This window comes from Sceloporus undulatus, chromosome 1 (assembly GCF_019175285.1).
Source record: "Sceloporus undulatus isolate JIND9_A2432 ecotype Alabama chromosome 1, SceUnd_v1.1, whole genome shotgun sequence".
Taxonomy (NCBI): Eukaryota; Metazoa; Chordata; class Lepidosauria; order Squamata; family Phrynosomatidae; genus Sceloporus; species Sceloporus undulatus.
Window position 1 is genome coordinate 315,148,757 of NC_056522.1, and position 11,946 is coordinate 315,160,702.

At 39.7% G+C, this 11,946-nt stretch overlaps 1 protein-coding gene across 1 annotated transcript in view; it reads right to left on the bottom strand.

Annotated features, from left to right (window-relative positions):
• Positions 1–11,946, bottom strand: part of LOC121926704 (disintegrin and metalloproteinase domain-containing protein 20-like) — a 35,470-nt gene that overhangs the window by 7,914 nt on the left and 15,610 nt on the right. The window contains 4 exon segments of the mRNA XM_042459898.1: positions 4,271–5,784; positions 5,881–6,420; positions 6,423–6,426; positions 6,633–6,650. Coding sequence (XP_042315832.1) covers positions 4,271–5,784; positions 5,881–6,420; positions 6,423–6,426; positions 6,633–6,650 — 2,076 coding nt within the window.

Below are 11,946 nucleotides of genomic sequence, written 5' to 3' on the forward strand. Positions count from 1 at the left end.
TTTTCCCGGTTTTGAGGTCCGGTGCTATGGCAACCCTAGTTCTGGCACTGTTGATTCTGGCTGATATTGCAACTCCCCCCCAGCAAGTAGAGCCAGTCGGAATCTTTTCTTCCTGATAGGAGCTGTATATTTGTGTTTGCCTTTTAAGAAAATTAGTATATTTTCAGCTCAAGCACCCATCTCATCTCTTGCATAGCCTCTCTCTCATTGGGCCCTTTCAGACCACACAGTTACAATGCTATATTCCATTTTAACTGGGGCCTGTACAGTAAAACTGGGTTCAATCCCCTTTCTCTGGCCTCCTCATGAGTAAGAAGTCTTGCCTTCATTGAAACTCAGGAGACTCAGAGGGAGAGTGGCCTGTTCTAGTCCTAGTATGCTATTTGTAATTGGTTGTTATTTTTGCTACCATTGGAGAGCTGGTGAATGTTTTATTGATTGTTATGTTATGCTTTGACTATCCTGCTATTTTATGTATTTGTAAAATGTTTTGTATAATTATTCAAACTGTTATTGTGCTTCATTATTCTGTAATGCTGAGGGTTATGACTGGGAGGAGGTGGGAAGTAAGGGATTTTTTAAAATGTGATTTTATTGTAATTTGTATTTTATTGTCATCTTCTGTTTTATAATCCCTTTGATTCCTTTGGGAAATGGCGGAATATAAATATATTATTGTTGTTGTTGTTGTTGTTGTTGTTGTTGTTGTGCCATGAAATCAGTTTCAATCCCCTTTCTCCTGCCTCCTTGTGAGTAAGAAGTATTGCCTTCATTGGAATAGGATCTGTGCAGTGAAGTCAATTTAAATCCCCCTTTTCCTATCCCCGCAAGAGTAAGAAGTCTTGCATTCAGTGAGAATTGGGGGTGTGTGCAGTGAAATCTGTTTTAATCCCCTTCTCTCTGAATTACCTATGGCTCATATTTCAATAATTCAATAACTCTGCAGTGGCAGAGGCACAGATTGACTACAGGATACCTACTGCCTGGCCACAATGTAGTGCGATAAGATCCATCAATTACAGTTTCAATTATTATTTAAGAACAGCTTGATAATCTCCATATAGTTTTGTGAGGCACTAGAGTTCTCCGGCTACGAATTCTAAATACCCCTTTCTATACGTGTAAATTTACAGCACTTTATAAATAACAGTTAATAATAATAATATATGCAAATCCCAGGATTCCATGGGATGTTGCATTTAAAGTGGAGGATAGTGCTGCAATTGTTGAGGTGGGGGAGGAGTCCATGGTCTCTGTTGCTGCTGCCAAATACTGAAATGTTTTGGGTGAATTTGTGCATGAACAAATGAGAAGGGACTTTTAGCCTGCTCCTTCTTATTCTTGCAGCACTCCACTGAAGACTTTCCTCCAGCTCTATGAACAGAGTTTTCCAACCAATTATGTGTTCCAGTCATCAACTTTATGAAGAATTAGTTCTGTGTTTTGTTTCATGGTGGTGTGTTCCTTTTTGCTCAGTGCCCCCCCCCAGCCTTGCATCATCCTGTTGAAATGATGTAGACCCCGGGCTAGGATCCGACAACCATATGTAGATACAATCTGATCCTACCCCAAAGGAGCCTTAACCTAGTCTAAAAAGTTCAGGTGTTTTCCATATAGTTTCTAGGAAACTCCAAGGTGACAGTCAGCAGACCAGATGGCCCCTCACGGTCTGTACCTTTCTCTGCCATAGCATCTGGTGAGAAGACCCCCATTGCAGCCTCTGACATGGAGAGGTTGCTGCTGGCCATGTGCGTGTAGCCAGACAGGAGTCTTCTCACCAGCAACAGTGGATACAGGTATGGGGTATGTCGCAATAGCAGGTCCATGGCACAGCAGAGGGCAGGCATGTAAATACCCTCTGTTGCTGTGCCAGCCTGGGGACTCGCTCGGAGCAGGACTTGGGACAGGATAGCACTGGATTGGCATATACTATCCTGCCTATCTATTTAAGACCAGTGCTCTGAAGTGTCACATTTGTCATCAACATGCACATTTCCATCCTTTTGTTCCTCAGATACAGTAAGTACACCTTTCACTTTTCAGATACCTATGAGTGGTAAATACTAGCCTCTGTTCTTTCTTCTGGTGATCACTTTCACACAAGTAAAACAATTGGTGTGCAGTCCCATTCATGGGGAACATATATCAAAAGCTATATATCATCATTACAACCACTGGAAAATTATTTGGAAAAGTTTAGCACTGCAAAGGGGAAATTTCCCCCTTAGCTACTTTGTTGTGACCAGAATCTGCATACAGTTGAGGAAAGAACCTTTCTTATGATACAGACAACGTGCCACAATATCTATTATCCTATTTCTGAATAATTAGTAAATGTGTACACATGCAGATTGCAAGTGTCCCCATCATCTAATCACCTTCTGTCATTCTGTCCAAGAAGTGGGTTTCATCAGATGGCCCTTGTGGTCTCTTCCAACTCTATGATTCTATGAATTTCTCACCTTATTTCCAACCCACAAGGTTTTGAATTTGAATTGACATTTTCATATACAACTCGCTCATATAGGTCTGTCTCTGGATTCTCTACTCCAAACATGCATCTGAGGAAGTAGACCAAGACTATGAAAGCTCATGTTACCAACTTCTTTCTTTCAGTTAGTCTCTAAAGTGCTACAAGATCCCTTTGCATACTGATTTTCCAGACTAACACAGCTGTGTCTTTATATTCTTTTTGTGACTGTCTTTCTCTTTCCAGGGGATAAACCTTTCTATGTTGCTTCCTATCTTGAGTAAAAGTTATCCCTTTTTAAACCTTCTGTTGTTACATTTTTCTCTCATGCCATCACCAGGATGAATGTAAGCCCCCCCAGGTCCAAAGATAATAAAAGAATTGCCTGTCCTTGAGATTCCTAGGCCCCCAGATGCATAGACAGCTGCCTCCCTAGACAGGGCTGGTATGACCTGAGAGCTGAACAAGGAGGTTGAATGGGAGTAATGCTCTTTGTAGAGCTGTCTGCTATTCATGCATTCCTTGCATCCTGTGATTCTTTTTTGATTCCTGATTTCAGTCTATGATTTGATTTTGCATTTTGGAATATCCTTGCCTGCTTTTTGTTGACTTGTTAGACTGGATTCTTATTTGATTTGCACTTTGGATTCTTCTTACACAGTTTACCTGACCCTCTAACAGACTCTTCTGCATTCTACATTAGACAAACAGGACTCTCTATGCTAGATAATAATCTGACATTAGAGATGACAACACCCAAAAAGCAGCAGCAGAACATTTTCATTCTCCTTACAGATGAACACACAGAATTTAAGGTACAATATTTGTTCTAGCAGTTCTGGAACAAAAAAAAAATACCAAAGGAAGACTGGAAAGAAAAACATCAGAATTGGGATATATTTATACATTCCAAGCCATCATTAAGGGTATGGATACAGCTAATGGTTCCAATTAGGAATGTAATTCTTCATTAATTTCATTCTCAAAAGAAGCAATTTTCTTCCCACTACAGTAGTTTTAAAGTTATTCAGTGCAAAATTTGCACATATATATTTTGTGCTAAAACAGTATTCTGTCAGAAAATATTATTTCTGCAGATATTTGTGCAGAAAGTTCTGTTTCCTGCACCAAAGATACTATGTCCTAGGCAACCCCCCAAAAACAACAACAACAAATAAACAATTAAAAATCCCACCTGTAAATTTAGAAGACAACTAATGAAGCATGAAGGTTCTCTTCTCTTTATTACAGGGTTTTCATCATTACTACAATTTCATATGCAACAAAGGAATTTTCTTCAGTTTCTCTTATGTCAAAGGAACTGACTTCCAGTAAACTAAATAGATTGCTTTGACACTTCAAGATTAACAGGCTAGTTTGACATACCTGTATGTCATTTTTATGCTGTTTCATTTCAGGAAAGGAAGTGTAATTTTTAATACATAGACAGAACCTAACACACAGTTTCCTTATGTAGTTTTTGGTGACAATATGGACTTTTGCTCAGAGTTTGTAGTCTTCCATATGAAAAGACAGTCTTGAAATAGAATACTCAGATCTTTCAGAATCAAGTTTGGGCATGACAATCCATTTTTACATAACAACATCCATTATTTCCTTTGTACCTGTGTGCACCATTCTACCAATCATTTGTGGGCTGTCTCACTGGGATGATTCTTTGGGATCCAGTGTTGTCCTGCGCCTTCTAAATTGGTAGATGAGACAAGAACCCACAAGAAGACAAAAAGCAACAGCAGCAAGGGAAAAGAGAAACACAGTTCCCACAACAGAGCCTGGTACAGAGCTTATAACAGGATGGTGCTTTGGTGGAGGCGGACCACTGTCAATGCTACCTCCATGGCCTTCATTTAGACATTCGGGAGGGGCCCAACCATAGTCACAATGGCAATGTTTGCGATTGTTGCATATTCCCTGATTATGACACTTAGTGACATTGCAATCATATTTCAAAGAGGACACACTCAAACATTTTCCATCAATACACATCATGTCTGTTCCACAAGGAGTGCCATCTCTTACTTTTCCAGTATCAGGTACCTCCACTCCACTGTGGTAGTCTGTACTCCAGCACTCCTTATTGCCAATGGCTTCCTGAATTAAAGTGTTGTGTTCCTCCAGGAAAGGTAGCGTATGAATATTTTCACACTGAATGCGGCCACACAGGATATGCTCAGGACTACATTTTGTATACTTCCCATGTTTAAGGCCACAGTTGCCGAAACGGTCACCTTTCATGTTGATACTTCTGAAGCAAATCTCTGAAGCAGTTACTGCTTTCTTGCCAAATATCATTTTGCATTGTATATTGTGAGTAGTACAATTCCCATGGTAGCAGTATGCACCATCTATACATGGGGCACCATCTTGTACATAAACGTCTTCAGGACACAGCTCTGAGGTACCATTGCAATACTCAGGAAGATCACAAATGCCATTCTTCTCTCTGCAAAGAGAATGAGCTGGAAGATACTGACACTTAGAACAGCACTTTCCAAAAGCACAAGTGACCCCGACAGGAAACATACAATTATATTGGCAACATGGATCTAACTCACACTGAGCTTTGGAGCCACAGTCACATTGCTCACCATTTTCCACAATTTTGTTTCCACAATATTCAGCTTTGTATATTTTATCAGGATCTGGGGGAATGAACAAACAACCAAAATTTTTAACTCTAAAATAGCCTTGATAACTGCAATTGCTAAACTTATCACTGTTTGAGTGATATGGAGCCATAATGCAATCAACTCTATCACAACGGCAGTATTTTACATCATGTTTCATGCCAAGATTATGTCCTAACTCATGGGAAAATATGTTAGAAATATAGAGCAAACTGGCATCCATATAGGACACAACGGCAGATGCCCAGTGCCGATCGCAAACTACTCCTTCAAATGCTAATCCAAGATAAGTTCCAAAATATTTATATATAAATAAATGCCCTGCATCATTCTCTAGATGGTAATTTAGTGAATTTGTCCGCCATTTATTGAAAGAATTAAGTGTTTTATCCATGGTGTCGGCAATATCTATGAGATTCTTTTCTGACCAGATCTCCAGTCCAGCTACAAACAATTGAACAGAAAGTGGTTCATAAAATGAATTTGAAAGATGAAAAATATCCAGAACATGTATAGCAATAAGAGTTTCATTTCTGCCAAACTTCACATAGCGTTCATGTTCCACCACAATGGCTACCTTCACATACCTGGTGTGTGGCCACCAGTTTTCTCTGGAAGCACTTTCAGACACTCCATCCTTTATGTTTTGCATCATGGTCTCTTGATGTCTTTGCTCTTCCTCTGTCAATGCACAGCTCATGCAAACAGTACCTTCTTTCTCTTTCCCACTCTTTTCTGTGTACTGCATGATGGTCTTTTGATGTTTTTGCACTTCCTCTGTTAATCCGCACTTCATGCGGACAGCATTTTTCATCTCTTCTAACCGATACACCACATGTTGAAAGGCAGGAGAGGTCAGGACAGGTTCAATTTCATAGGTCCTATTTTCAAATTGAAAGAAGCCCCTAAATCCCCCTGAGCACGCACTGAGGATGACCTGAGAGGGGGATTTGCCCTCCACATAACCCTGGTAAAAACAGTCATTCCTGACAAATGGATAGTCGACCTGAAGATTCCCATGCTTTGTGTAGGTGAAGACAGGAAAGGTTTTAGACACAAAGTCCCTCTTCTTTCTCAAATGTACTATGTTGCCCTTTCCCTCAATCTGCAAATAGTAGGTGACCTCTAGGGTTTCCTCTTGTCCATATCTTGGCATCATTTTCCTTGGAATGATCACCTCATAGTAAGCATACATAAAACCATGTGGTGGTTTCTGATTTGATACCTCATTCAGAACATTCCACAAGAGCACCAGCAGCAGCAGCCAGGAACAACTGTTCATCATTTCCTTGAGAAGGAAGCCACTAGAATGTTTCACTCTATTTTCTTCTATAGGCCAGGGAGGGTCTCTGCAGTTGTGCCAGATGGAAGATCAGAAGAAGGTTGCATATGCAGTTGAGGAGTGTTCCATCCTTGGGATTTCCTTTGGAATGGGGGTGGAGCTTATTAGATTATGATGGAAAACAATGGGCAGGCAACAACAATGGATGGACAGGGAGAGAAACAGGTCTCACCTTTTGTTGCTGAGAAGCCTACAGGAAGAAGAGGTAAGTGTGCCGAGAACTTGGGGATCAAAGGGTCAGTGTTGGGGAGTAATCTGCAAAAACTACCATAGTGTAAGGAGACATTGTATAAAAAGATAATTCTCCTCAGGACTTGTTACTAAAACTCTAGTAGATGTAGTTGTAGTTTTTCTTTTCAGCATTATTGGTACGAGAACATGCAAATATACAAATGTCAAGCAAACTGTAAACACGATATCATACATAGGTTGGGAAATTTATGTTTGACAACTGGATTGTGAAGTTTGAGCCTTTCAACCATTTACAGTGAGCTCTTGCCATACATGGGGGTTTGGTTTGGATAAGAAAAAACATGCATGCTCAAGCCCCATTGTAGTTGTGATGTGCACTTGACCATATTAGTGCAGCCATGTGCACACACACTGCCATTGACTATATAATAAAGTGGGACAATCCATGACAAAGAAAAATATAGACCTTTTTGAAAATAATTACAAGACAAAATGGATTGAGATTTTTTAAAAAGATATGAAAGGTTGGTCCAAACTAAATTTATCTTTATTTGGGAGAACTGAAGTGGTGAAAATGGCTATTTTGCCTAAGATAACTTTTTTATTTCAAACTATTCAAATTTTGATAAACGAAAAAAACATTCCCGGATTGGCAAAAAGACATAAAATCCTTTGTTTGGAGTAACAAAAAACCACGGTTAAATTGGAAGACAATGACATTTCAAAAAGAAACTGGTGGTGGAGGGATTCCCGACTTGAAATTATACTATGAGGCGAATGCACTGAATTGGATCACTGAATGGATAATGCTGAAAGATGAAAAATTATTGACCTTAGAAGGCTTTGACAATAGATTCGGCTGGCATGCTTACTAATGGTACGGTAAAGCAACTGCTCACAAAGATTTCACACACCATGTAATAAGAAGATCTCTCCTAAAAGTATGGGAAAAGATCAGAAGAAAAATCTATCGGAGGATCCCACTGTGGATATCTCCCCAAGAAGCATCCATAGGGAGATGGAAAGCGCTAGATATATGGATGACATACAAAGATATTTTATACAAAACAAAAGGTAACAAATATGAATTAAAGCCCATTGGAGCATTAAAACAGTTAGATCCAAAAGTCCATTGGTATTTCTACCTACAGCTTGAAGAGAGATTTAAGATGGACCAGAAAAAACAAGATTTTGAGGAAGATAAATTTGAATTAGAATTTTCAAAGATTTTGTCAGAAGTAAAAGGAAAAAAAATTGCAAAATTACATAGTTTTCTCAGGAATTTGGAACAAGAAAAAGAACCCATCATGGATACTATGACCAAATGGGCCCCGGATTTTGGACATACTATTGAAATGGACAGCTGGAAATGGTCTAGAGAAAAAACAAGGCAATTTACAAAGTCACAAAATCTCAGTGAAAACTTTTGGAAAATGGAACACAGATGGCACTTAAACAGGACCCAGCTTATGTTGGAAATGTAACAAAACAGTGGGAACTTGGTTCCATGTTTGATGGAGATGTCCAAAACTAAAATTATATTGGAAGAGTATACATACAGAAATAGAACACATGTTAAAAATCAAATTTGAAATGAGACCAGAGACATACCTGCTAAACATGCTGGACAAGATTAATTTCCAAGTTAAGAGAAAATATGAAAGAATTCTGCTCTATTTAGTAACCGCGGCAAGAATCACAGTGTTGTAAAAATCAAGAGATGCCTACCCTGGAAGATTGGTTAATAAAAAATTTTGAAATGCAGGAGATGGACATGTTAACAGGTCACTTATCACAGAAAGACAGTACAATAATAGCAGAAGAGTGGGACCCCATTTTAACATACTGTAAAAAGAGACAAAAGAGGGTGTGGATTACAGTGAGCTAAACACATCTAATGTATGATTAAAGTTTGATAGGATTGGTACAGTAAGATCAATACTCCGAGGATACAGGTAGTAAATAAAGTTAGACAGAAAAAAAGAGAAGAGGGAAACTTATACAATGTAAATTGTTGAGATTAGGCTTTAAGGCAATGATGGAAGTAAGGTTTATACTCAATTTATTGTCTGACACCGTAGAAAGGGGAATTCCCTTTCAAATGTGATATGAAAGTTGTGTTGAACTTGTATTTTACATTTTAATAAAATAATAATAATAAAAAAATAAAGTGGGACAATCCATGGATACTCAAATCCACAGATGGCTAGCCCACCTTTATGACAGGACCACTGTATCTGCTAATATGTGCAAAAGGTACTTTTCCACTGACTTAGTCAAATGACAGCAGAGTAATTTTCCCAATTCTCCCAATTAGAGGAAGATAGAACAGTTCATTATTTCATTCAGAGGAGATGTTGTATAAAAAAGTTAAATCTTCTCAGGACTTGTTTCTAAAGCACTAGCAAGAGTAGCTGTAGATTTACTTGTTAGCTATTGGAAAGAAAACTTGAGGTGGGGGGGGGAGAGAAACCACCTGGATGCAAAGGAAACCAGCTCTATCATTCACAGTTATAATTAATACTGGTTAGTTTGATATTTTTTAACTTTGGAATTACATACTATAATAATAAGCTTGTTTTCCAGATCCTTTATCATCTGTTTCATCCACGTGTGAATTTATTCTACGTTGACATTTAACATTTTTATTGAATTTTTAAAAGTGTAAATAAAAAGAAAGGGTGGAAAGAAGAAAAAAAGAGAATACTGATAAGAAGAGATAGAACTGAGATCAAGCATATACAGGATATATTTGTATGTTCAGATGGAAATCTGCCCTGCCAATCAAGACAAGTACACAGAATTGGAGAGAAAAAGGCCACACTATTTATTGATTGCAGATACAGTTAGCTGGCACATGCCTGGGATCAGATCCGGGCATTGGCCAGCCCACCAGCTGGCCAATGAGACCAACCCTCCAGCCTCTGGAAGAGAATAGAAGTGAAGTGTTGGGGGCCTTGCCCACTGGGAGTCTTCCCAGGCAAGGAACCCCTCCCTCCACTTGGATGTGGGTGACAGATGTGCATCAGCCACTGCCTGGGCTGCCTGTTACCACTGCACCCCCACCTCAGGTCCCAAAAGGGGCCCCTCCATCTGTACTCTTTCCAGGGTACTGCCAACCATCCCAGATCCAAATCCCATGCTCCTCTCCCATAGTGTGACAAAAGCAGCAAAGTAGACAACTAAACCACAGGGAGGGTGGGAAAGAACCCAGAGAGAAATGGCCCAAACAGCCCAGCTTGCAACAATATATGCTTCTCTGGCCAACCTGATTGATGACTGCTCAGCCAACACAAACAGCTGCAACAACAGTGACAACAGTAGCAGAAATTCCTGCAGTAGTTCCTACTGTTGTGGTGGAGGTGGTCTGCTGTCAGTGCTTCCACCATAACCTTTGTTTTTAGAGAGTCAGGAGTGGCCCAACCATAATCACAGTGACAATTTTTGTGATTATTACATACTCCTCGCTTATGGCACTATGTGGCATTACAGTCATATTTCAAGAGAGAGAGTCTCATACATTGTCCATCAATACACATCATGTCAGTGTCACAAGGAGTGCCATCTCTGACTGCTTCAATATCAGCTATCTCCATTCCACTGGGGTAGTCTGTACCCCAGCATTTATTGCCAATAGCTCCTTGAATTAGGGTGCTGTTATCTTTCAAACTATAGGTAGGTGATCAACATTTCTGCATTGGATTCGACTACATAGAATATTTCCAGCATTACATTTCTTGTACATTCCATGTCTAAGTCCAAAGTTGCCAAAGCAATCACTTTGAGTATTCCTAATTCTAAAACATATCTCTGAAGCAACTTTGGCAATGCAAAGATCATTTTGCACTGCTCACTATGAATACTACAGTTTCCATGATAACAGTAGGCACTAGATATGCATGGAGTACCATCTTGTATATAAACATCTGCAGCACAGATGTTTATAACATCTGAGGTACCATTACAATATTCAGGAAGATCACAAATGCCAATCTCCTTTCTGCAAATAGTTTTGACATCAAACTGATTGGTTGGTTGTTGGTCTGGTCCTCTTTTCCCCCCTTGTTTGAAGATGGGGAAAATATTTGCTCTCCATCTCACCCTTATATTATTGCTTATACAGGGGGTCCCCCACATCAGCAAGGGACATATTCTTGGAGTTAACATGAATGGCAACCCTTGCAGATTTTAGCAAACCCTACTAAAATGAATGGTTTCCACTTTAAGCATATGATAGAATAATGCTGGAGGAACTAGAAATGCCCAAAGAGAACACTTATCTAGGCATTCCTAGGTCCTCCACCATGGAGTATATCACACTGAGCTTTTGGGAGATTTTGCAGATCAGATCCGACATGAGTGCGAGTCCAACAATGCAAATTCACGTCATAACGTGAATGTGTTATCAGATGAGATTCATTTCTATGGGAGCTCCTTCCGTGGCGCTTCCACAGTGAATGCAAAGTGACTCCTCATTTTGGTGACTTCGGTACAAAAGTGAATTCACAGAATTCGCATTCAAGCTCACTTCAATGTCACTCCGAATTGGTCTGGTGTGGAATGCAACTTTGCTTCTCTCCCGGTACACCCCTCCAAACCTCGAAAGAGGCAAATTTCCCATGATGCTGCGCTGCAATTTTGCCCCAACTGCTTCCGTTGCTCGGAAGGGTAGATGACAGCAATGGAGGGAATGAACAGGAGGTTGGGGGGAGAGATGGGAGGCTGGTGGAAGCAACAAATTCCAGCTCCCAGAATTCCATAGCCTCGAACAAAGGATCCCACAAGAACTCCAACTCCCAGAATTCCATAGCACTGAGCCAGGACAGTGAAAGTGGAGTTAAACCGGAGGCAACTGTTACAAAGGAAAGGAGAGTGGATTGTATTCAGGGAGGTGGTATTTTAGGGAGCGTGGAGAATAATTATAATAATTATAATTTAAAAAACTAAAAAAATGTTTTTAAAATATTAATTATAATAATAATAATAGTAATCATAATAGTAATTTATTTTAAAAATAATAATAAGTTATTAGTTTGCTGAAGCACCAGAGCGCTCTGGCAGACAAGGCTCAATGTCTCATGAAATTACAGTACCCAGAATTCCATAGCACTGAGCCAGGACAGTGAAAGTGGAGTTAAACTGGAAGCAACTGTTACAAAAGGAAGGAGAGTGGATTGGATTCATGGAGGTGGTATTTTAGGGAGCATGGAGAATAAGGGAAATCGGATCATTTCTGCAGTCCTCCAGAATGGGTCTCCTTCAGATCCAAAGGATTTACTTCCAAGTAAACCTGC